Source organism: Lates calcarifer, linkage group LG5 (assembly GCF_001640805.2).
Source record: "Lates calcarifer isolate ASB-BC8 linkage group LG5, TLL_Latcal_v3, whole genome shotgun sequence".
Taxonomy (NCBI): domain Eukaryota; kingdom Metazoa; phylum Chordata; class Actinopteri; family Centropomidae; genus Lates; species Lates calcarifer.
In genome coordinates this window covers 16,238,154-16,264,317 of record NC_066837.1, presented here as the reverse complement: position 1 = coordinate 16,264,317, position 26,164 = coordinate 16,238,154, and the positions used below count along the sequence as shown (strand labels likewise).

The 26,164-nt window shown below is 39.3% G+C and overlaps 2 protein-coding genes across 5 annotated transcripts; one reads left to right on the top strand and one right to left on the bottom strand.

The window, feature by feature from the left end:
• Positions 1 to 40: 40 nt before the first annotated feature.
• On the bottom strand, positions 41 to 18,856 carry clockb (clock circadian regulator b). Of its 4 annotated transcripts, none has more exons than XM_018695563.2 (24): positions 18,707 to 18,856; positions 16,320 to 16,406; positions 15,603 to 15,761; positions 14,832 to 14,920; positions 13,789 to 13,848; positions 13,328 to 13,476; positions 12,517 to 12,608; positions 12,229 to 12,318; positions 11,914 to 12,034; positions 11,224 to 11,337; positions 11,007 to 11,125; positions 10,815 to 10,897; positions 10,217 to 10,323; positions 9,958 to 10,105; positions 9,656 to 9,731; positions 8,784 to 8,928; positions 8,490 to 8,593; positions 8,185 to 8,286; positions 7,706 to 7,864; positions 6,333 to 6,533; positions 4,469 to 4,662; positions 4,198 to 4,327; positions 3,727 to 3,861; positions 41 to 3,589 (listed from the first exon to the last, which is right to left on the bottom strand). In XM_018695563.2, exons 4-24 carry the CDS (start codon positions 14,846 to 14,848, stop codon positions 3,233 to 3,235), a joined length of 2,703 nt encoding a protein of 900 aa, XP_018551079.1. In that variant the 5' UTR covers positions 14,849 to 14,920; positions 15,603 to 15,761; positions 16,320 to 16,406; positions 18,707 to 18,856; the 3' UTR covers positions 41 to 3,232. The 4 variants fall into 4 exon arrangements, with proteins under 4 accessions (XP_018551079.1, XP_018551082.1, XP_018551080.1 ...); XM_018695566.2 differs by having other exon boundaries at positions 3,727 to 3,858; XM_018695564.2 differs by lacking the exon at positions 18,707 to 18,856 and adding an exon at positions 18,242 to 18,580.
• On the top strand, positions 18,263 to 25,182 carry exoc1l (exocyst complex component 1 like). The gene is made up of 4 exons (XM_018695567.2): positions 18,263 to 18,384; positions 22,716 to 22,838; positions 23,149 to 23,327; positions 24,207 to 25,182. The coding sequence occupies exons 2-4, from the start codon at positions 22,718 to 22,720 to the stop codon at positions 24,474 to 24,476; spliced, it is 570 nt and encodes a 189-aa protein (XP_018551083.1). The 5' UTR covers positions 18,263 to 18,384; positions 22,716 to 22,717; the 3' UTR covers positions 24,477 to 25,182.
• Positions 25,183 to 26,164: the final 982 nt, after the last annotated feature.

The following is a 26,164-nucleotide window of genomic DNA, read 5'->3' as shown; positions in this document are numbered from 1 at the left end:
TTAATAGACCAGAACACAGGAGAATTACAGCAGACATGTGTTACATATAATATTTGCAACTGTTTTATTTTCAAATTGACCAAGAGGGGAGAGGAGGGTTATAATAATAGCAAACATTTTGCTTGAAAATATTGATTATTATTACATTTGACTTGGGGGTAGATAAAGGAGCACAGTTCAAGAGCAGAAGAAGGGATATACATACATACAGTACAGGTAAGCATAGCACCGTTTTACACTGAATACTGGTGTTCTTAGCTTTGTGTGTGTGTACAGTATTACACTAGAACTAGGACTCATTAGAACCAAATTGTGTAGTGGAAAGGTGATCTGTGTATCTGTGTGGAGGGGGGCCTTGCTGTCTTGTCAGTGGCATCCTATTTCAAATATCCTACACCTCAAACTTTTGTTTTCCAACCACGTCAGAACATTATTGTTGAAAAAAAAAAACAAAAACAAAGTGTGTAATGGTGAAACATTCAAAGGTTCTTTTACAATGCAAAAGCCTGTAAATAAGATTGTATTTTCAGATTTCAGATTGTGGATTCTTGCAGTAAGAAACATGATTTTCTCTCACACCCCTTGTTTTCCTTCATCACAAAGCCTGTCAAAGGTTCTCCATAATCAACAGTTACAACATCCATTAGTCTCTTTAAAACACCTTTACATTCTTTGGGCTGGGTATCAGTGACACAAACTATAAACATTTCAACATTACCCTTTAGAGTGATGCTTTTAACACAAACTAGTCTATAAAAGGATCTATATTTGCTATGTGATGGGTGGAAGACCTGGTTCGAATAGTAAGACCCTCACTGTAAAATCTTTTAACTATTTATGTTTTGTGGAAAGACTGAAGAGGATTTTGTCCCTGTTAAGTCACACAAATGGCTATTTTATCTAATTTAAAAATACATTTCTGAGGGTTACTATTTGAGATGGGCCTGATGTGTAGTTATTGTGATAAGTGTTTGTTGAGCAGTCTGTCACTGTAAAACAATAACAGTGCCCATCTTATCCTGACAGGTGACCAATGCTCTACATCCATCCTTCTCCCAGTCACACATCTATTTTCATATGAAAATATAATGGGGTTACAGTGACAGTTAACATGCATACAAACTCTTTCTCTCACACAAACAGGTATTCAAGTTGAGCTGTCCCACACATGGGCTTGCAGAATACTGAGCCCAACTCAGAGGAAGTTTCTTGAATATTACAATTATTTCTTTATACTGCAACGCAAGAACTGATTGGCTATCGCCAGGGGAAACCAATACTGACCCCCGAGTGATACAAGAAGAAGGATCAAGAAGAGGAGACGCTATATTCACAAACACACACACCCACACACAGTCTTTCTACTACGCTCTGAGACAAAACAACACATTCTAAATGCTCCTTTGCCAACCATTATACTTCCTCCAATCCAAGGCTTTTCTGTTTGATATGGCTTACAAGTGTAGTACAGGAGCTGAGCCCATTTCCATCTGAATTTATAATGGATCTGGGCCCAGTCCTGTTTTTTTAACTGCTGTTTGAGAACTGAGAGACAAGAGAACTGAACTGCATTGAGGGTTTCTGAGGCCTAGGAAGAGAGAGAAGGATGATACACTGATGATACAGAAGACCATGAGACGGGTTCGCTGGTACAATGAAGTCAGTCAATTTCAAACTGAGTGTATATTAATATTTCTGCTCTACTTTATCTCAATGACCCCCCATCCTTCCCCCCCTCTATATATATAAAAAAACCTTAATATTTTCACTCCTCTTTGATAAGGAAACACAAAGGTTCTAAGAAATCTGGGTCAGACTTGATTCAGTCACCACACCCTTTGTGACACTTTTTCCTCTGGTCTTTGCAGCATCACTGTCTAATCCTTCCTGGTCTGGTTCCAGACTGAGGCAGAAGCAAAACTTTCCACATTCCTGAGAGTACGAGTACCATCCAGCAACTTCAAACCCTTACTAAGTCAATTATTGTAAGACACAAGGGGCGACAAACACACACATACACACACACACACAACCACAGACACACTCATGCCCACTCATGCACACACACACACAAAGATTGTATTCCCAAAAACACACATTAGCTCACAGAATCACACCACAGATTACAAACAACTAGGTCTCGACAGTGATTTACTGTACACAACCACATCAAGTGCTAAAGTTTCAGGAGGTTGAGGATATACTGTTTGTTACGTATAGGGCTCTCTGACTGTTAAAAAATAATCCCCACTATATACACACGTATTAACTTTATTAGGGGTAATATTTTGATGGAAAATATATACGCCTTTGAATAGTCTGCTCGAAAAAAAAACAAAAAAACGAAAACATAATTGACTATGTTATTGGCACTTGGAATCACTAAACCCGTTATACGTACAGAGATCATCCTGCAAATAATTCAGTTAAACTGTAATCTAGTTTCTTGCCAAACATAATTTGTGATTACAAAGTTAAAAAGAGCCATTTTTGTCTCAGAGACACAGTGTTTAAAAACACAATCCCACAAAAAACCCAAGCCCAACCATTTTTAAACAAACGGAATTTTAAAGCCTTATTTTGGACTTTGTTTTTTTTTTTCCTTTTTTTTTGTTTTTTTTTGTTTTTTTTAGAGAGGTGGGGGGAGGGGGAGGGGGGGGGTCCTTGATGAGCACCTCATTGCTCAGTTTTTGACCAGAAAACACTTGAACAAAGTAAAAATTCATTTTTCAAAAGCGACTAATAAAAGCTTACACAGTTATTCTTTCCATGCAATCATATAAAATACTACATTTCTGTTTCCTGTTAGGCTATACTGGATATTTACAAGTTTTTTCTTTTTATCATACAGTAAATCTGTACAAGGTCAGTCCACTTTGACACACCTTCAAAAAGAGTCCGTCATTACCGTGGCAATAAGGTGTTCTCTGGATTTTGGAGGGTTTTCCACGGAGACCGGAGCTCCCTCACATCTCCGCCTCTGGTGAGGGAAAAGGGGACTTTAATCCATCCTGTTGCCATGGTGACAATCCTCAGTGAGTTCCTTTTTGACTCACTAGCTTTCCTCTTTCCTATGATTCATTTCTTTCATTTGGAAGAAGGGAGGGCAGCGATTTTTGGGGAAAAGGAAGTTTGAGGCAGCCATACGACGAATACAAATGTTTTGCAGCAATCCCTTAAGAGTTTCAGTTCCCCAGGTTTTTCTTACTTCACACATTCTCCTTCCAGATTTTTACTGTGGTTGGCTGCTGACACTATCAGTCCTGTGCGATGATGGGGCTTTCTGCTGTTTCTGGGGCTGCGGTTTCAGCTGCTGCTGGTGCCTCTGGTGGTGAGATTGTTGTTGCTGCTGCTGCTGCTGCTGCTGTTGTTGTTGTTGTTGTTGTTGTTGTTGTTGTTGTTGTTGCTGTTGCTGCTGCTGTTGCCTTTGCTGTTGTTGCTGTTGCTGCTGCTGCTGCTGTTGCTGTTGCTGTTGTTGCTGTGTTTGCTGTTGGTGTGTTGCCTGGGTGAATGTGCCCTGTTGTTGGAGTGGGAAAGCTGCCTGCAGAATCAGCTGGGTAGACTGGTTACCGTGAAGAAGACGAGGGCCCTAACAGAAGAACAGTGCAAGAATAATAGAATATAAAATAGTTAATACTCTTCATCCTTTAAACTGCTAACAAATATATAGATTCTGTAAACAAATACTTATTTAAATCAATGATATTTGCTGCCCTCTGGTGATACCTGCAGAAATTGCTGTTGTTGCTGCTGCCCCTGCTGGCCGCTCTGAGCCACCACAGCTGTCTGGTTTTGGCCGTCAGGCTGACCTTGAGGTGGTTGGGCTGGTTGCAGAGTCAGGGTCTGAGTCTGACCTCCCTGCTGATGTGACACAGGCGTTAACACAGAACAACAGGGGCATACAGTCAAAAAAAAAAAAAAAAGGAGGAGGCTTCATTTTGGGATTTAATTTAACCCCTCATTTACCCAGAGGAAAAGTGCCATTCAAATCAAGCCAACTTTTCCCACCAATACTTAGCTTAAAAATGTATGTTATTTAACACCCTCACCCAGGGCCTCACGCTTCAGCCACAATCTGTCGGCACTGAGCAGCTGGACAGTAATGTGCCTCACACATGTTCAGAGTCATGCTCATTCCTGATCTTCCCCATATCCTTTTCTTTAGTTTCTCTATGGGTCATATGACTGTGTCCTTACCTGTTGCCCACCAAAGGGGTTGTATGCGGTGACCACCTGTCCCATGAACATGGAGGTGGGCACCATGACCGCACCACATGCCATTGGGGCTGTCACCAGCTTGGTCACCAGCTGCTGCCCTGCTGGGAACCTGGAGAGGGTGAAAAGAAAATGTATTACAGCGTCCATGAATCAAAGTAGTTTTTACTATTCTTAAAAGGCTCAGACATGGATTCTGGTTACTAAGGAGTAGTAATTCTGTGAGTATCAGGTTTGGTTTTTGTCTTCTCACCGGATCTGTCGGTCCTGCGTGAAGGTGGCCACGGTTGTGCCTTGCGGTGTGTTGTTCTGCGGCAGGCTGGTGCTGATCTGCAGCACGTTGGGCTGCCCTGGCTGGGAAATCATCATGGTGTTGTACAGTGGAGCAGATACAGAGCCCTGGGTCTGGGGCTGAGCCTGGGCAGGTTGCTGGGGCTGACGTTGGGGCTGGAGATGGGCAAAGTAGAAAAAGAGGGAAGGGCATGACATACATTTCTTTATTGAAACAGAGTAGAAAAACTAGAGGTGGGTCTATTTTTTGTGAATTATTCTCCCTTATTTCTTCAGTCTTCCCCATTTTATTTAATAATGGTAAATTCCCAATTTGAACAGAGCTTAAAATACATTAAACAGATCATAAAACCATGGGAAGACAGAATGAAAATAAGCTTAAGATGAAACTCCACCATTTTCAGCACTTTGATGTTTATCTATGGTAGCAAGATGTCTATTTAAAAGGTGGTAGGCTGGGAGAGACACAAACTGGGCTTAGTGTACGGTATGCTTGATTTTGTATTAACCTGTTAATCCTCCAGCAACAATTGTTTCCAGTCATTTTTTTAACTTCTGAAGCTCTAAAGTGTGGTTTGGCTTTGGGTAGCAATGTAAGTTTAAAATAAAGAATACAGTCTCCTCTAAATTGTATCAATGTCATGTAACTAGCGTGAATGGTCACATGACCAGGCCTCTTTCCTTCCTACCTGCACCTCTGGAAGGAGATGTCTGCCTAAAACTAGTAGTAAGGAAAATACCTTAATTAACAGATATAACTGAAATATTTACATGTATTGGCCATATGACCCTGATGTCTACAGTGAAACCATCTCAAATGCAATGAGAAGGAACCGTTTTGATGAGATAATGGCCTCAATTCATCTGGTGGATAACTCAAAGGCTACAAACGACCCTTTCTACAAAGTGCGAAAAGATCATACCACACACAAAACACCTATCAATTGATGAAAGCATGATACCCTATTATGGCAAGCATGGCTGCAAGCAGTTTATCAGGGGCAAACCAATTCGGTTTGGGTACAAGTTATGGAGCCTTGCTTCTGGCTTAGGACAGGGCCCAAGTGTGGTCCTTGGTCTGGCTGAACACACTTGTAACCATGCCTAGTTATAATATGTTACACATGTTAGTGTTATTCTTGTTTTTATATGTGTAAATAGGTCAAATTGAAGAACTTGTGTAAATTTAGTCTATGCGGTATCCCACCAGCAACAATTGTTGCCAAGTATAAAACCTACATTTTCACTAACATAACCAACATGAAATGAAGAAATTCATTCATATTATGTGTTAGGGAGATCTAACAAGTGAAATGTATGCATTTATTTTGCAGGGAAAAATTTGGGATTAAACGGGTTAATATAGACAGTGCATCTGACCACTTTAAATATGGCTATGTAAGCTTTACACTAGGTGTCCCTGTGAGTATTCTGTGAAGTCTCACATGATTAACCACACACAGCATTCCCTGGGGCTCTTCCTGTCATCTGAATGAGTGTAAACATTACAACTCTACAGAACAGTGACGTGTTTGTGTAACTGGAGAAATTCTCCACATAAATGTGACCAACAGTGTCAAAAGTTCTCATGACATCCCTGATCTCAGATGACCCTGAATATAGCATATGTTGTTTATCTGCAGCTCAAAGAAAATTATAAATAGTCTTCACTCTGAATCATTTTCACATCTTTTTTCATCATCTTGCAAAATTCAGTTATCACATTTTGGTCTGATCGGAATCAGCACAAAGGAAAGGAGCATCTGTGCCTGTGTGTGTGTGTGTGTGTGTGTGTGTGTGTGTGTGTGTGTGTGTGTATGCCCCACCTGTGTTAGGGCGTTGGTCTGCTGCTGCAGGCTTTGCTGAGGGGGAGGTGCCTGCTGCTGGATGGTGAGCTGCTGAGTTCCTGAATGGACGGGGTTAATTGTAGTTTGCTGGACCTGTCCAGTCAAAGTAGTCGTCTGTTGGACCGACCCCACCTGAGGGAGCTGTACGTTCATTGCTCCACCCTGCTGCTGCAGCAACATCTGTCACAATCAAAACACCACAAGTCAACCCACAGTGGTCTGGGCGTACGCTGCATGCAGTTATTCTTGTACATTTCTTTTACCCAATCTCAATATGTGCTTATTGTAATGACAGAATAATTTACTGAGAGAAAATCTCTATACAGGCTACACATGTGAATCTGTTTTTGCAGTTTCCTTTGAATAGAACAAAAATAATACATAATGCATGATTCTAGTTGTGATCTAGGTCAGGCAAAGGCTGGTACAACACAACAGGAAAAGACAAAGAATGATAAAGCGACTCTTAAAAAAAGAGAGGTTGCGTGCGAGTTGCTCAAGTGAGTGATTTTTCAAAACCATCACAGGGAGAAACCTAAATGTCACTGCTATGATCATGACTGTTGTTAAGACAAAATGACTTTTAAAAAGGTCTGTATGCAATTATGCTGTTAGCAAAATAAACCTGTTCAGTAAACTGAAATAGCTCTATGGTTTATTGTTTGAATATAATGTTTTATTTTGCTGTTAAAGTGTTGCTGACGTGTAAAGACATACTGTGCATATAATTTTACAAAATACAGTGCTATAATTATCAGTTATCAAGTAACTCGTCTGCCCAAGCCTAACTAAGTGAAACTGAAGAATAAAGAGACAAAGAGAGATGAAGGGAGGAGAGAAATAAAAACTAAGAAAGAGAAGATTTCAAATGGTGAGAAACTATATAAATGTCACATTTGAGACGGTTAACTATAGACTAAACCCCCCTCCCACCACCCCCCACCTACATTCTCATCATGCTTGCTGTCTCAGCTAATGCAGGAATCGGAAGCTAGCTAGCCTGTCAGTCAGCCAGCAGCTAATACCACCTTGAATTGTCAGTGTCAGAGGAGTAGTAGAACCAGAAGCGTGTTCATGTATTGATTTATAGCCATGGGCTTCAACTCTTGCAGCTTGCTTAAAAACGTTAGAAGGGAATATCTCTGCCATGTTGCCAGGCTGTTAAATAAGTCTGGGTCACAGAAGCTTCTGATAGCGCCTCTCCATATTGACTACGTGTGTACGAAGCATCACATTTTAGCAAAAGAAATAATTAGAAAAAACCAAACCTAAATTAAATGCCTATTTGTATGAAAATCTACATTTAACCTTGTAAAATCATGCTGCCTTGATCATGTGTGTCTATATCTTACTTGTATGCCCTGTCCCTGGACTCTCTGCAGCTGCTCTTGGATGTGTCTGAGTTCCTCCTGCTGTCTCTGGATGTTGGCCTGGATCAATCTGGTCCTCTGCTCCAGCTGCTCCTTCAGGTGCTGCATGGCGTTCACCTGCGCCGAGAACTCCATCACCGGCTGTGGGTGGAAAGAAAAAGAACAGGTCACTTACTTCAGCAGTATCAACTGTGTATGCACGGTTAGCAGTAACTCATGCTCTGGTGTTCATTAAAAAAGACTGGCAACTCCATGGTAGGGCAGCAGCTAAGGATGATTTTTATTATTTATTAGTCTGTTATTTTCCCCAATCATTATATAAAATAGCAGAAAATAGTGAAAAATACCAAATTACAATTTCCCAAAGCACTTAAGCAATTAATTGATGGATAGTTTCAACTCCACTCTACAAAACATTATTATGTGATTAAAGTACCCAAATATAGAACCATCAATCTCACCTGTACGTTTGTCTGTAGCTGCTGTGGTTGTTGCTGCTGCTGTTGTTGCTGAGTAATCATGCCTGGAGTCACACTCTGGCCTGTGGTCTGAGAGCTCATAGACTGCAAATACACAGGTAATCAACAGTATTATGACAAATGAAAAGTATTAATTTCCTTAACCCTCAGTGCATCATGAAAAAAAAAATCAACAAGCGAATTTTATTATATTTCTGTATGTGTTCCTCCTATTCACAAAAATCAACCTCTGTACAAACAGCATGTGAGGGTTTGCTATTAGCTGTTTTTGGCCAATGACGTCTTACCTGGCTGCTGATGGATGAGCGACGCTGTGATGTCATCTCCATGGTGGAGGCTAGTGACTGCCGAGGAGGCGTGGCCGTGTCCATGTGTAGCTTGGAGGCTGTTGCTGCAGAGAAAGAATCATTGATTCAGGCCACGCTGACTGTATCATATCACCTTACTGCAGGGATTCGTCATCCCATTAACTCCAGAACTAATGTCTCAATGACTCCTCTTTAGAGGATACATAAGGGTGTAACTGATCAATATTACATGTATATTCAACTGTCTGTGTGTGTGTGTATGTGTGTCCTTACAAGTGCAAGTGTTGTCGGAGACATGTGATGAGGATTTCCGGGAACTCCGTGAGGAGGTTGAGGGTGTTCGGCTGTGGTCAAATCGCTCCAGAGCCTCCTTGAGGCTGGATGTGTTCAGCTGTGACTCCGAGCCAGAGTCCTGACTCTAAACACAGAGAGGTAAAAGGAAAAATGCACATGATAGCCGACCTTAAACTGCATATAGCTGGAAATGACAGGGCTGATGGGTCAATGGATCACTCACAATAAAATCCATTAAATCTGACAGAACACACAACAGCATACAGTAAATAAACTGCCGGTGCTTTAGCCTGCTATCCTACCAAAACATACAATCAACAGCCATTAGATGGACATGCCAAAAGGGTAATTTATTAACAAATATAACTGGATTAATATTAACAAGATTAACAACCACTGTCCTTATGTTGTATCAGTTAGTGAATTCCATTCAAAGTTGGATTTATTTGTTGTTTTCCTCTTGATGGCCAAATTCATTGGCCAAAGGGAAAGCCCTGGTTATTGACACAACATCAGAGAACAACAGAGATTTGTAGACAATGTAACAAGTAAGAAATGTTAATAGGCAGTGGCAATTCACTGACAGACGTTAATGAATAACAAAATGGAGGAAAAAATAGGCCTTTCACTTCCTGTTCTTTGAAACTTTTATATATTATTAAGTTTTTGGGCTTTACATTGTTAGCCTTGTGACAAACCTAATCATATGATGTCTCCTGATGAAGCTTAATATATTATGCTTAATATATTCTTTTATATACATGACATACTGTATTGTTATTACTTTAATAATACAGATCACGCATTGATAAAAACATCAGTGTAGATGATTTCTTATAGCAATTTCTCACCTTATCCACGGTGACCTCTGGGTTAGACTCTTCAATACCCAGCTCTCTGCGTTGTTCTGCCCTCACCTCTGCATAGCTGCATTGTGGACAAAAAAGGTTTTTAGGGACAACCCGTTACAGAGTAAGAGAGTGAAATTTAGAAATGCTGTGTCATCAAGCAATCATAGCAGTGGATGTGAGGAGCCATTAATACAGGCTCCTCACAATTGTCTGGAAATATCTAATGATGAGAACCAAAAAATTCTGATACATAAAAAGATACAGAGAACAAGGGCAGATGAGACAGCATTCAGCTGCAGTACCTGACTACTGTGTGTGTGCAGACTATAAACTCAGGTCTAGAGTTCCACTGGTGATAGGTGATGTAGTAATGCGTCTGCAGCCAGATCCATTGTTGACCTTTAGTCAAGAAACGGTAGTAGCAAGACTTCCCTTTACCATACTGCATCACTGAACAGGAGAGAGACAGAGGCAGACAAGAGCAGAGATTTTAGAAACAAGCAGAGAAAGGTTTTTACAAAGAATTCCTTACAAAAAAAGTGAATAAACGCGAGCCCTCACAGTGTTCGTGACACTTGGCTAGTGTCTCCAGGTCGTCCACATGGTAATAGTCGTACCCTGATGTTCCCAGAACTTCAAAAGGCAGGTAGCCTATGATTGGTGGAGCTCTGAAAAGAGGTAAAGGCATAATTATAAGTAATATTAACACATAGGGGTAGGCACAAAGACCTGGGGCTCAAAAGTGAAAGTGACCTAGATCAATTGAATGGTCTTAGGCTTTGGTGGAATGAATCAAAGGAAAACAAACGTGATGCAGCTCAAATGTTCACTTCTCAAAGAAATTAGTATCATGTAACTGTGATGTTCAGGTTATACTCTTATAAATCTTGTTTTATGAATGTTATCTGACCTTGTAGAAGTCAAAACTGTTTCTAGTTCTTCAGAATGGCCACGCTGGCCAGACACAACAAACAATCAGGGAGCCTGAGAAGCTCAAACCCTGACTCCCACTCACAGCTTACCAGTATGGTGTCAATTTCTTATTGTCCGTTGTATTCATGATCTATTTTATATTCATACCTTCCCTAATCCAACTATTCTACCGCCCTACAAGCTTTCCTGATGGGGCACAGTGGCATGCATGTGTTTGTGTGTTTACCTGTGGTCTAAGAATAGGAACTTCCATTCTAAACTATGCCTGGAGGTGAATTCCTCATTGGGCTCCTCAACTGTACACATCTCCTATGAATATTAAAACAAAAAAACAACAGGAGAGAGCAGGTATATTAGATAAAATAATTAATTAATGACTGCATGATTTTGCATGTGAGTGTGTGAGTCTGCAGCATACCTTGATAAACTGAGGTTTGGCCAGTCGCACTGTGGCTACAAAGCACACTTGGTCATCAAACGCAGGTTGTAACGACCGCTGTAAAACTCCTGCCAGACCATTCCTCGCAACATTGGGAACTACACAACAGAGAACAGAGTGAAGGAATATACATAGTGGTTCTATATGACTCCATAGTTTGGCAATGCAATGCAATGACTACAATTAAAAAACTTACCATTGTTGAGGGACTTGAAGTTGCCAATGAACTTAACATATTCGTAGACGGGGGGTTCTTTGGGGTCAATGGCCCCTCGTAGCATATGGCAGCAGAACTCCATGTGGTTCTTAGCTGAAGAGAAAAAAAATAAGTTACTGAAAAATAAAAATGTAGTGACATCCAGTAAAAACACTTCTTCAAAATGTTTCATGGCAGGAAGGAAATCAAGATCAAATAGTGACAATGATCCCCAAGCATCGTGCAAAAAATAAACCGGTATTTTTAGGCTTCTGTGTTGATGCATGTTGCTGCACTCAGAATTAACTGTGGATCTTTGTTTCAGTCAGGCTCAGGGCTATGATTGCATTATATGCAACTGCTGCCTAACAAACAAAAGATAAATAGGGCAGGATTGACACTAAACTAACAAAATTAGCTACAGGGCTATGAAAACATAACACTATTTAAACAATAAATGTGGGTTTTCAGTTTAACCTGTTTTGTTTCCATCTCATTTTCTCTGGGTATTAAGGCTCTCAAATCACATTTATATGAATTTAAAAAACAGATAATAAGTAAATGTTAAATTGAATGATATTACCATTTACCAGCAAACTCACAATACAGTTATATACAATTAATACAATTATTAGATAATGTTTAAAACAAGCAGCCAGTATAGTGTAAAATGTAAAATGTGTTACTGACTCTTCAGGTAATCTGAGCCAAGGCTCTCAGGGTCGGTGGGGTGCGTGGACAGAGCCTTGTACACATCGGAGTGTTCCCCAACTGGCAGGAAGTTTAACAGGTTCTGGTCCACCAGGTCCGCCTAAGGAACACACACATACGTGCATGACAGCACACACACACACAAATCATGAGAAAGGCCAAACCCCATTCAGGGCACACAGGTCATTCTGACAAGTTAAATCTGAAGAACAAAACAAAATCCTTTTCCTTGTCCTACAATACAGTTTGATGGCTTATACATACCAGGCTAAAGAGAGAGGCAGTGTTACTCACCGGTAGGTGTTCTAGTAGTGAGGTGACACTCTCAGAGACATAGAGGACGTTCCCATCAGTCATTATTGCTATAAAGAACCCATCAAGGGCCTGATAGACAAAAAGGAAAAGGGGGATATGTTGGTCTACAGCAGTAGAATAAGTAGAACATGGAGGTTGTCATGACGTTTAAATCAGGAGAGATTAAAATTTGTAATTCAAAGGCAAAAAGTTGTTGACTTTGTTTAAATGATAAAGAAGTTTTTGAGGTGAATTAGTGAACAGCAGTAAAAATGTGAGTTTTCTGACCTCCAGCATGAGCTGGGTGAACTCTTCATTGCTAAGAAATGGAGGCTTCCAGTCCTGCCTGATCTCACTCGACTCTGACTGAGCTGCGATCTCTGATGAAGGAGAGAAAAAGAAAATGTAATTTTTAAAAGGAGAAATAACAAAATAGAGCTCTATTAGGAAAAGAAAGTCAAGAGAGGAAAACATGGCGAGGTGACACAACATGAAAGACTCAAAAGAAAAACACAGCAGGCAATAACACAGGCCATAGTACAAAAATGCATCTCCCATCAAGACTCAAGAGTGAAAACAAGGCAGTTAAACAGAACAATAGATAACACAGTGCACCAGCGCAGTGGCAGCTGATAGTTAATTATCATGCACAGCAATAAGAACTATGATTAAAAGGAGTAGTAACCCATGTGCAGTAATTAAATGTTTCAGCATAAAGGAATTGCTGTATTCAGGTGATCTGATAGGGTTATGAGCGAGAGACAGTGAGAGGATGTAGATGTAAAGCAGCTTGAACATTAAATTTAAGAATGGTATAATTATTAATTATAACACATTATGTCAACAATACACAGTCAGAAGGTTAAACTTAATCTAAGAGTAATTTACCCAGTACCCATGTCTCATAAAAAGTTAATAATGTAAAGTGTAACTAAAAATATTTATTACCAACAAGCTCTAGTAATGAGAGTAAGTAAGCACTGACAGCAGTGCACACAGGAGTGAGTGATATAGGTAAATATAGAACAAGAAGTGTCCGCCCTATGAAGTGCCAAACATAAACACAGGAAGTAAGGTGAGGATGGTAGCAAGCCCTGACCTTTGTGTTTACACAGGAAGTCTATGCTTTTCTGCAGGATGGTGGACTTGTCCATCTTCCTGGTGTTGCCCGGCAACATCGTGCCAAGTTCCTTGATGAGGACATTGAACTGGTCTCTCCGTTTCTTCTCGGACTTGTTACGGGACACGCTACAATGCCAAAACACAGTGATAAATTATATTCTTAATGTTACGAAGTCATAGATTTTTTTGTCCAGAAAAAACACAACCGCCCTGAAAATGAGCAGCTGTATGATGTGATGTGTCAGGTGTCATGTGACCTTGGAAACGCTGTTTTTACACCATAGATTCTCTACAGGAGGTAAAAACTTTCTCATACCGATTTACAAGTGTAGGTGTGGTCATGATACAATCCTTCAAATACCATGTGATATTTTATGAGAAGGATTGGTGTACTGATATTAAACACATACCATTACTGACCATCTAAATCTAGCTTACCGTTTCGCTTTGTCCTTTTCATCTTCTTCCATCAACCCATCAAAGATGCTACAATCATCCCTACAGGAGGGGGAAAAAAAGTATTAACAGAGTTTTTACCAGCTCATTTTTTGTTTTCCTGTGTGTGCACATTTGTTGGCCACTCGAAAGCAGATATGCATTGTTAATAATAGTTAATGACGGATGTTGGCTAATGAGAGGATTCCTACATGCCAGGAGCAGGTTTATTTTTAGGTCACACACACACAAAAAAAGAGTGTGTGTGTGTGTGTGTGTGTGTGTGTGTGTATGTGTGAGAGAGAGAGAGAGAGAGAGAGAGAGATAGAGAGAAGGAATGTGTTTTGCTTGCCAAGAAGGTTACGAGCGCATTTGTGCAACAAGGCGTGCTCTTGCCCACGTTTCAGTTAATATAGGTCAATACAATATTTTGTACTGGATGGACTTTATTGGAACTATAATTTATTATCTTTAAACTTGACTACTTCAGTGGCCCAAAAGGCAAGAAGAAAAAAAAAATCAGTGTTCTCTCAAGATTTTTCATTGTGGCATGCAATTTATCAATAATAATAATAATAATAATATTTCTATTTTCAATAGCCAATAATCAAAACACTATTATGTTTTTGCAAACCTACATATCCAGGCATATTTTATATTTGTTTAAGTATATATGCATGTCTTTTATGACTTTATTAGGTGCACCTGTACAATCTAATGCAATCCAATAAAACTGCAATGTTCTGCCATTAAGTCTACCTTTATGATGCCTATAATGGCCAGCCTTTGTTGACAATGTCATGGAGGTGTTTATTCAATTCTATGTTTTAGCACTGTGGCCATAGTTGGTGGTGGTGTTTTACATGGACTGCATTATGTTCAGGGTTGTTCCTAATATTCAGCCTCCCCATGTGTGTAAATAACCCTAACCCTCCCAATATGATGTAGTCCTGTACAAACTACCTTTAACTCAACAAAAACATGGATAGGTGTACCTATAAATGTTCCAATCAATGTACTGTGTGTATGTTCATTTTGTTCCATACCCTATGCTTGATGTCATGGTGGCTGCTGATCAGGGCTGTGGCTGGAGTGAATTGCTCTTTAGGCGTGAGGTAGGCATTTGGAAGACCACCTGGAGAGACAGAAAAACAAGTACTGTATTAGCTTAAGCACCAGTTGTAATTTATATTCCAATTCAGTGCAGTGAAAACATTAGTGAATGGTTTGGCACACAGTGCACTGCAGGAAGAGCCTGAAAACAGTATTGCCTTTCATTCTATTGAATAAAATCAAACCGTGACACTGACAAAAGATTCCCACCCCTAATTAGTTGTTTTCATTTTAACATAACTGTGTGCACGCATGCACACAAAACACACTCGTCTTGACAAACAGGTTAACTGATCAGGTCTCTAAGGAGAATAGGCCAAGCCTACAGAATTAGATCAACTTGATTAAATCTCCTTACTGATATATGCAATAAAAAAACAAGAATGTATGTATTTATGTGTGCACTGTACATAGACAAGCAGATTTAGTATTTCTAACATGTTTTTTCCATCCAGTGCATCATTCTCCAACACTATCACAATCACTATCACATTCTCAAAGTGTTCAGATAATCGGTTTACTATAGCAGCTATTTTTATACTGCAATACCCAACTGATTAATATTTTTATTGTCAACTTTACTGCAAAATAAATCATAACACAGATGTGAGAAGATGACCATACCTGTGGTCAGAAAGACACTATAACATACGTTTCATTTAACATCATTATCACAGTTCTGCATGTGTGTAGTCATTTCTTACCCCACTGCAGCTTATGCACGTGGTCAGTTAATGTATTTTCTCAGGGGTCGTAGAAAGGGTTTGGGGTCAAAGCCGACTCTACGGTCAAAACTGGTGTTGAGGTCATTGGGGTCATGAGGGGGCACCAGACCACAGGAAAGACATGGTAGTCAAACAAACCTGCAGGAGAAATCAAGAGTACAAAAACTGGGTCACGCGGGGTTGATCTGGAGGCAGCTTTCAGCAATTTTCCATTTTTACTGCCACAGGAATATTGAAGAAAATTCACTTTTTGCAGTGTCCAGTTACAAATGCAGCTAATAAATTATGATTTTCATGAGATAAAAAGTCCTGTGCAGAAAAAAAAACACCTTGGTTATAACTTGTCAATTTTTACTACTGTTTCACATGTAGAATATCAAGTTTCTATTTTATCATGAGATGGAGCAGACAGAAATAAATCTTAACATAATGTTATTGTCCTATCAGGCTACTGCCCAGTGTCACAGATCACCTTTTCTGATTTTAATTAATTTTACAATGTGTCATTCAGGATATTTTAAATTGGACCCAGTTTCAAAAATAGACACTAACTGTTTTATTACAATAATTCTAAACTTTTTTTCTAATAAATGAAATGAATAAAGACTGCTAAAAGGTACTTCAGAAACGTTTTGTGAGAGGGGAGTCCAAGTTCTTTTGTGTAGTGTAGTGTACATTAAATTTCTTTTAACTTACTTTCTGGAATGTCTCCTTGCAGGCAAAAGAAGCTGTTTTAGATTCTATTATTCCAGGCACTGGTAACACACGTAAGCCAGACCTAACCTGCAATAGCAAAAAAAAAAAAAAAAAAAACGGGACTGAGTGACAAACATACCACTCAGCCTGTGTTCATTGTTTACCATGCATGCAAATTCTTAGCAGTCAATAGGGAATATGAATTTATTAGCTGCCGAAAGTTAAAAAAAGGAAATGAGAACTGCAACAAACTAGGAAAACACTTATGTCATCTTCAAATTGTTTGTTTGGTCCAATAACAGTCCACATATAAAACATATTCATACTACAAGATGAAGACTAATTATTACTCATATTATAAGTTAATCTGTCAAGTACATTTTTGATTAACTAATCAATTGTTTGGTCAATAAAATAGTGAAAAATTGCTGTCAAAATTGCTGAAGCTCAAGATGAGTTCAAGATGGGGTCTGAACAACAATTCACAACTCAATTTGGTTTGTTTGCTGAAAAAATGACTGACACAACGAATTAATTATCAAAATAGTTTCTCATTAATTTTCTGTTTAATAGTTTCCACTCCATTGTTTTCATTAAGAAGTAACCAGCCACTTATTTTCTCACTTATCATCACTCATTTGGTCTATATTGAAAAATGCCCATCACAGTTTCTCAGAGGCAAAGGTGACATCTTGGGGAATGTTCAATAAACAGTATAAAACTTAAATATAGATATTACTGTCACATAAGATAAAGAAGAGCAACAGGCTGTCAGTACAGAGATGCTGTAAGAGGAATGTTAGCATCTTTGCTTGAAAAGTAATTAACTGAGTAATAATTTGGGGCAGCAACTAATGATTATTTTCATTATCAATTAATGTGGCAATTATCTTCTCTTTAAATAATTCTTTTTTTGTCTGACAGTTTACTGTCATATATGTCCTCATCTTTGTAAGGTCAGTACCAGGAAAAGGTAGCAATTTTGCCTCAAAAAATTACTAAAAAGATTATTGGATTATTGAAGTGTCTGACAATTAAATTTCTGTCTATAAACTAACTGATTAATTGAATGAGCTAATCAGCACTATACAGCACATATACAGAAATTTAAGATGTCTTGAAAGTGCTCTTCTCAAGCCTGCCAAGCACGCCCAGTCAGACACTGGTTGGACAACAGACCACCACTTGGATCAGCTACTGTGTCCCAGTGAACCCCATCTAAGAGGATTTTGCTGTTAGATATGACTGTAGGCAGGAAGGTCACAGTGGGTACAGTAACACCTTTGGATAACATTATCACCCTGCTAGCTTCTCTCAATGCACCAGTTTTAGTAAGAGATAAGAGTGAGATTTAAGTATTTTTGTTGAAACACGTTGAGGACCCCATGGTGGTCCCCGGGTCTCCTCTTAGGTAGGCACTGGCCTGACCTACAGTCATGTATTCCTCATGGCCAGTAAGTGAAGCCTCATAAGACTGAGCATATTCACTGGGCGATCCTGCCCACTGTACACTACTGCCAGTGATATTAGCAATATAGACAATATCGACAATGTAATGCAGTCCACCAAAACAACCAAGAGCTATCACATATGCACGGTAACATGTTTAATATACCTTTTTTAGTGCCACAGGTGTTCGTTATACAACCGAAAGAGAGCAACCCATATAGCTAGCTAGCAGGCTAACTAAGCTTGCTACCGAAAACTGCCCATTTAACTCAGAGATTTAATGCTCTCACTGGCCCCGTTTCCTCCCGCTACACTCACAAACACCGACTGACACAGTTTTGACAGATAAAGCGTTTCACGTTTGTAAAATAAACGGGAGGAATATCAGCGTCTATTCGGGCAAGCTGGCGCCGAGCCTCAAGCTGTCACGCAACAACTGACATTGGAGACAAAATAATCTGTGAAAATATTACCGTCGGTCCGCAAACACCGCGAGAAAACTGAGCCCTAAACATCCGAGCGGGGCAAGATCCTCGCAAAAACCGACAAAAACGTAAATATCGGCGGCGGAGAAACGTCTGAACCCAGCGATGGTGGAAACATTTTCGCGGCAGATGTATGTACACACACATACATATATACACACACACACACACACGGACAGGGATACGCGCACACGCTCGCCCACTCGTACACATAGACACTGGCTGCTCTGAATGTGGGTCACTGGGCCTTGCTCTCCCTCAAGCGTGCGGAAACAGTCCCGAAGCCTCCTCTGCAGTCCGACCGCTTCCGCACGCTAAAAAAAAAAAAAAAAAAAAAAAACACACACACACACACACACACACACTCGCACACCGTTTACCGAACACAGCCGCCGTGCTATTTCACTATCGGCGACCACCGCTGGCTTTGGATATTGCATTTTTTATCCTTACCTTCGCGAATAATCGACAGCAGCCTCCGCGTTTTGCTTACTTGAACGTTGCATCGAGGCGGTGGGGACCTGGAGGACTCCGGGTTGGGGAGAAAAACAGGAGGCCTACTTCATATTACGACGTACAGTCATGCGCAATAGAGACAGTAGGGCGCACTATTTTGCAAGTACAGTAGCAGCAAAACGAGAGAGGATCTTTCAGAAGGGAAATGACTCCGCGTGTTTTTGTTTTTTTTCGTGGCTTTTCCAGTCAGACTAGTCCACTGTGTCAGTACCGCCTGGTTTTTGATATGATAAAGAATAAAACCACAATGTAGCGATTCTAATTCCTGTCATGCAAATGAATGCATTTTAAAGTGAGAATGACAAAGATAGTCGCCACAGATGTGGTGATTATTCGTGTTTTATCACAGCATTTACATAATACTCAGATTTAAAACGCTTTATACCGCACTATTTGAATATTTTACCGTTATATTAGTATACATTTTAAACATTCTTCGTTTTATTTTCAGGGGGGGGGGGAAGGTTGCAGTGAATGGACCGTGAATGTGACATTGGATGGTCGCCAGGAGGGTGCAGAGCGGGGTAGGGACAGGGATGGCCCTGCCTGATGGCAAAGGGGTTTCCCCTTTTATCGACATCCAATCACAAGCTCTACTAGCCGTGACGTTACACCTATACTGGGTCGAGGTTCCCCCAAGTTTATATTATGGTGCAACATTAGAAACCTTTATTATGAGGAATAATATGGAATTTGATGTTAATCTCGTCTGCCCCAGACGACAGCGTCATTTGTAATGACATACCTTTAATTACATAAATTAAATTAAATTATAAATTATGCTCTACTGTGAATGTTGCCTATAATTGATTAAAACATTTTAACAATGTTTTTCAGTGTAAATACAACATTTATGAACAAGATAAACAACTTACATTGAAGTTTGGTCACGTAAAGGCTGCAGTAAGATGAGATGAATCCTTTATTAGTCCCACAGCAGAGAAATGTACATATATATGGTTGAAGTGATAGCTATTTATACTGTTTATTGTCTTTATGGATGACAGAATATTATGTTATTGAGACACATAAATAATATAGTGGCTATAAAATTAAAGGTTCAGGATTAAACCACTGCTAATATAGTAATGTGTAGCCTTCACTTGCAAGCCATTAACACCTGTATTTAAATTATTCAAAGATGAAAACAATGCTGTTTATATACAGTTACTCAAGCTGTTCATTCTTAACCATTTTAGAGTGAAAAGCAGCAAAATGTGTGTGCAAGTCAAACCAGTGTTGCGTGGCCCCTGTGTTCATTTACATAGAGGTCAGCATGCACTAGATGCAACACCTGCCATCTTACTACCCCCCTTCATTGGGCACAGATGCAGCCATAGAAGTACACTGATGTGACAGGCAGGTAGCTGGGTGAATAATATCAAGGACATGCAGTATTGTCATGAGCTTGTGAATGTAACAGGCAAGGTGATCTTATAAGTCACATAAAAGTGATGAACAGTTGAACCAAATTAGAGAGAGGTAATCATCAATTAGAACTCAAAAATACAATATTACCAAAATATATAATCCACTGTATGTGTTTAATGAAAACAGCAGGACTTGGTGCTAGTGTTCCGATTTCCACACTGGCACACTTGTAATTCCAGCCTCAGGCTTGTTGTGCATTAAACAAGTGTTTTCATTAGCTCTCCTCTAGTTTACTTAAAGTATAATGGTGCCAACCTCATTAATTCTTTCCCTCTGCTCGGACTCATTATACCGCTGACTCCACCTTCCCAGAATTTCTCTCTGCCTCATTTTCTTTCCTCTCTGTGAACTCAATTCGCCCCCTCACTTTCCCTCTCACTCTCTGTCATCATTTTCTCTCCTGGTTTGTTCAGATTAGTTGTTATCAGCTTTTCAATGATTCTCCGTCTTTTCTTATCTATTATTTTCTCTCCTTTCTCATTTTCGCTTCCCACATTGCACCTTCCCTGCATAATCTGTATTATATAGCCCTTAATTCCTCTCCACAGCCTCATCTTTTTTCACCTTGTCTGCTCTCTTTTCTTCAGGTCTTCCATTTCCAGCTCCCTTTGCTACATTTCCGCCCCCTGATTTTGCTTTATCATTTGTGTCTCCTCTCCTGTTTTTCTTTTTGACATTGACTTTTCACATGCCACTTATACGTCTTGACAGCCTTTTTTTTCTCTGCTGCATCTCCCTTAATCACTTCCTCAGCATCTCCTTCTTCCTACCCTTCTGTCCCAGCTTCTTTTACTTCATCCAGCTTTCCAGTGTTACACAGATTTACTCCACATCCTTGCTGCCTGCTCCTCTGACTTTAATCTTGAATTACATTACAACATCTCTTGGTCCTCTTTAATCATGCATCTCTCTTTTTCAAATTCCTCCCATATTGTCTCCTAACAGTATTATAATGGCTGTAACTTTATTTCCTATTGATGTTGATAGCTACTCACCTTGATGTTTTCACAAATCCACATAAATAAATCATCACACTAAATGTTCTGAAAAATACATATATACAAATATAGATATATAATGATGAAGCATCTCCACTAAATATGAATATGAAACTATTGTGGCCGTTATTCTTGTGCATTCCATCACACATTACAAAAACTACTCTTGTGCAAATTCTGGGATTTCTCTTGTTGTTCGTGCACATAATAATCCTTTTGATGCACGTGACAGACATACTGGGGTTAAAGTTTATGATAAGTAAGTACAATAAACCTCATGTGTTATTCATGAGATTCAACACTTGTGTGTTTCCTCCCTACTTCCTGCCCATCTGCTCATCTTTCCATCTCAGAGGCAAAAAGCCTCTCAAGTGAACACCCACAAAAACCATCAACAACAACAATAATAAAGCACTTAGCTGTGGAGTGACTCGTCTTTGTTTTCATAAAATGTGACAAATCCAATGGAGCCAAACTCTTTCCTACTAACAAATCAAATCAACACTTTGGTCTGGTTTGTTCTGGTGTGGGTTTTGTTTAAATGGAAAAGTCCTCCATTACTGCTTTGACCCACCTCTCATGAACTAGAACTTAAAAAAAACATGGTCAGAAGTGTGAAATTATGCTCTCTCTGTCTGTCAGTATATACATCCAGCAAATTGCCTTGTGGAGGCGTGATCATTAAAGAAGTGTAGCATCCTTCATGTCCTGGTAAAACCCCCTCCATTTAAGTGCTTCACCCCACTTGTACCTGTTCTCAGAGATTGAATTACTACAGGGTAATGGAAACCATGCAGAGTGCTGTGGGACATCCTTTTCCCACACAACAACCGTTTAATCACAGACAAACATCGGGCAATGTGCCACATTATAGATCGACGTCTATTCCTGAGTGAGTGGAGGAGAGACGGAGAGACGATGGAAAGAAAGAGAAAGGCTGTCTATGTGTGTTGTGAGGGAACATATGACCACATGCAACTGCGGTGAAGTGTGTGTCTGTGCTTTGTGTCAAATACACTTCAGTCTAGTAAATACAAATCCAAGAGGGGAATCCATATTTGCAGGAAACCTGGTTCAATATCAGGATCATCATAATGGATCTTAATTGAAGCAATAAAAGGGTAAAATGATGAAGAGATTGGCCTTTAATTGCTCCCTTTCTGCTAAATACTTCCTTTGCCAGTTTGTATGAAGGGAGTACTTCAATGAAAGAACGTTGCAGAATGGAGTCTGTGTGTGCATGTGTGTGTCGAAGAGTAAGAGCCCATTTCACACACAACCACATATTTTCACGCGGTCTGACCAGAGAGGAAGCATCGCCACATCCCTCCCCACCGCTGCCAGGTTTCACTGTCGTCCAGTGTCACGACCTTCATCATCCTTCTCTCTCTTGGATTTTCTCATCTCTTGTCACTCTTTTCTTTTTGCGTGCAGTCTTCATCTCTGACCGTTTCTGTTTTTGTGAGGCTTTTCACTCACCACCCAGCTTTGATTTTTCCTCTTCTTCCTTTCTCCAGTGATGTCGTCTCTTCTGAGGGAGGAGATGCAGAGAATTTTATTCCGACCTGCAAAACAGAGGCTGGTGGAGTTTATTGAGATTGAGGAGCCGCCGCATGGAAGACATTTTCTTTGTGTCTCAGGTATACAGTTTTCTTATTGAGAAACTGAACACAGTTTTTATGGGTTAAATGTTTGACCATTCAACATCGGATCTTGTGCTCTCACTATAAATCCTTATGTAAAATTTTCAGTGATTATAATATTCAACAATCTTCATGATGGATTTTTTTTCTTTGCAGATATAGTACAGTACGGCATATTATTTTGCTTCTAAAGAAGCTCTCAGATATTATGCTGTATATGTCCTTGTATTATTATTGTATTGAACACTGACTGTGTAAAGTCTTACGGGCCTTTATCTCTACACGACTCAACTTTTTTTTTCTGCAGTTGGAAAAAACAAAGTGGTGCAGTTATGTATAGTGCAGTGTCAGATAACTCAGCCATCCCTTAAATCTGGATCCAAGAAGTCCCACACCAAACGCTCCAGCATACAGGAGTGCTACAGGAGGACAGAGATCTGGTCCCTGCAAGACCTGACTCTTGTTGACGGACGGGACCCTGATGTGGTAATTAACCAGATTTAATTCTCACTTGCTTAGTACTGATATATTTCTTAAAGAGAGGAATGGTGGGAATGAATGCCACATAAAATCCTTTAAATGTTAAATGTTAAAATATAATATTTGCTATTCAATATAAAATTCTATAAAGTTCCTAGTCACTCTTTTACTCTGTATAATTACTGTAATAAATCATAAATTTCAGTAATTTCACAGAGTAACTAACTGAATTATTTTTGCAGTGTTATCTTATTTTACGGTATTATCTTACTGTGTCTTTTGTGGACCCAAAAAAGGAATAACAACTGTCTCTTATTGTGATCCTAAATAAATAAATAAAATGCATAAGCATTACAACACAGATATCCCTACACCCATTTTATTGTGAACCTCAATTATCTGTTTCAATAATGCAGAAATTTGAGTTTGATATTTAAACAAAAAACTTAACTCAAGGTCTATACAATTTATCTGAAGCTTTCAACCACATTTCATCAGTCAAACAACTGAGTTTTCACAGCTGGGGATTAATCATGGAGATTCATCAGCATGCAATTCTTCTGATGCAAAAAAAAAAAAGAAAAATGAAAAAAAAAAAGCTGTAGTAGATACTTAGAATATCTAGTGTTCCAGAGAAATTAATGCTTTTATCGACATTAAAATAAGTCATTCAAACTTTCACCTCCCAGCAGCCCACCTACTTTCATATAACTGACTCCAGTTCTTCGGTCAAGCAATGTTAATTAATTTGGTGTCTACTGTGTTATTTTACATGACTGTTGAATCTCTGTGTCACCTCTGATTTTAAGTTTTAAGTTTTACACAAACATTTTTTAATATGAGCAATGCTATCTCATTCTGCGTCCTTGTATCCTGTGGTTCCAGGATGACCCCTGTTTCCTGCTGCACTTTGACAAAGTGCGGACGGTGACGGCCATCAGCTGCTCAGCCAAATATGCCTTTGTGCGTGCCCTGGTTGCTCTCAGTGATCAGCACTGCCAGAGATCACTGAAACTGCGGAACTTTGACTGGGCCTACATCAAGCCTACCTCCTTCTACTCCAACAGAGGAGACTGTGTTGTTCTGTCGCAGATATGCTTCTATGCATTAAATTTAGTGTGCCTATCCATGTGCCCTGTACCGTTGGATGCATAATGGAATGAAAAATGATTGTGTGTCTGCCAATTAAGGTGTGTGTGTATTTGTTAGTTGGGAAACTGACACAGAATTACTGTAATTTGTGTTGAGTAGGAGGTGTGGAGTAAATGTAGGCTCATTGTTGCCTCTGTTACAGTACAAGGCTTTGATGTGGAGTTATTCACCATGAAATATCTTTTGCATTAATGTCCTGCTGAATATATCGTCTAGTTTCAAGCAGCTTGGTATTTGTGAACTGCATAATCTGCTTTCATCATCTTTTGATTGTTGTCTATTCTGTGAGCAAATGTAAAAAAAAAAAAAAAGGGAATTTCAAATGGAGACCAAATAAAACCGTTCCAAACCCCTTGCCTTCCTCCGTATTTAGCTTCATCATGACTTCATGATTCAACACTTGAATATTTTTGATCACTTCCATGGGAGTGTATTTGTGTTGCTCTTGGCCCTTGTACCTTGTATCTCACTGTTATATTCCCTGTCTCCAGTGGTACCTTATGCCTTAAATCAGCACCACACCACTGAGGAGACAATGAAATTTGGGGTTTAGCAACTAGGTGGGGAAGTTTACGATCTGTAAGTAAAATAAAGTAGCTCAAACCAGTACCTGCCTGTCAAATAAATGTAGTGGAGTAAAAAGTGCAATATTTGCCTGTGGAGTAGAGGTACCATAAAATAGAAATACTTAAGTAAAGTACCTAAAATTTGTATTTAAATACTTGAGTAAATGTACATACTCATGTTCCACCACTGAGCTTTCTTAAAATTATTGTGGGTTTTTATTTTTCCCAAGTGGACAGGACCACAATTTGCCATGGATGTATTATTAGAGTTTATAATACATTCTTACGTACATCCAATACATCCATGGTTAAAACTGCTCAATCAGAAAAGTCACAACAGAAAGAACAAATCTGGTTCTTTGACGCACCTCTGGAGGTTTTATACTAGCAGACTTCGTGGATGTATAATAAAACTTCCACGGGACTAGCCATGGCTAAACCATGGATGTATTTATACAAATGGAAACAGCAACCAACAGTTAAGATTATGTTTCAAAAAGTAAGTGTTGTGTTTATCATTGGAGTTTAAGCTGTGTGTTTTTGTTTTTTGTTTTTTTTAAATGAGAAAGGGATCTTGTATGTGACATATAACTACAACTTGGCAGATGAAGTTATTACAAAGACTTAACAAATAATTTGATAACTTTTTATATTGACAGGCATATTAATATGGAATCTTCATATGTGCAGTGCTATGGTTATGCGTAATTTCCCATGTTATTATTTACACTTCTGTTTATTAGTTCGCTGTTTTCACAGCTACTATTCATCCATGTATTTATTTATTTTAAAACACTATTAAATAGCAAATTGTATTTAATATTGTAAAAATAAAAAATAGTGCAGAAAATCTGAAAGTGTAACTCCTTTATTTGTGACTGTTTTCTGACAAACTGGACATGAGCCACATGTGATCTGTAATAGCCAAGCTAATGAGCATGATCCTGTAACATATATGTACACTGTAGTTAGTTACAGCAGCTTTATTGTCGTTGATAGTGGGTTTAAGGGTCTGAAATGTATTTTTACAGGATACATCCGTGAGATTTACACGGGACAAGTTAATTTTTGCTCCGCCTGTGGTTCAGCTATTTACCTGCAGGTGGCGCCTGTAATATTACAGGC

Excerpts from the sequence above, each read along its gene's own strand:
- clockb (XM_018695563.2), bottom strand. Across the intron at positions 10,898-11,006 it reads CCAAACCTCAGTTTATCAAG|GAGATGTGTACAGTTGAGGA; the intron begins GTATGCTGCAGA and ends TAATATTCATAG. Across the intron at positions 10,106-10,216 it reads AGCCAAGTGTCACGAACACT|TGATGCAGTATGGTAAAGGG; the intron begins GTGAGGGCTCGC and ends TCTCCTGTTCAG.
- exoc1l (XM_018695567.2), top strand. The coding sequence starts at position 22,718 with ATGTCGTCTCTTCTGAGGGAGGAGATGCAGAGAATTTTATTCCGACCT. Across the intron at positions 22,839-23,148 it reads ACATTTTCTTTGTGTCTCAG|TTGGAAAAAACAAAGTGGTG; the intron begins GTATACAGTTTT and ends TTTTTTCTGCAG. Across the intron at positions 23,328-24,206 it reads ACGGACGGGACCCTGATGTG|GATGACCCCTGTTTCCTGCT; the intron begins GTAATTAACCAG and ends CTGTGGTTCCAG.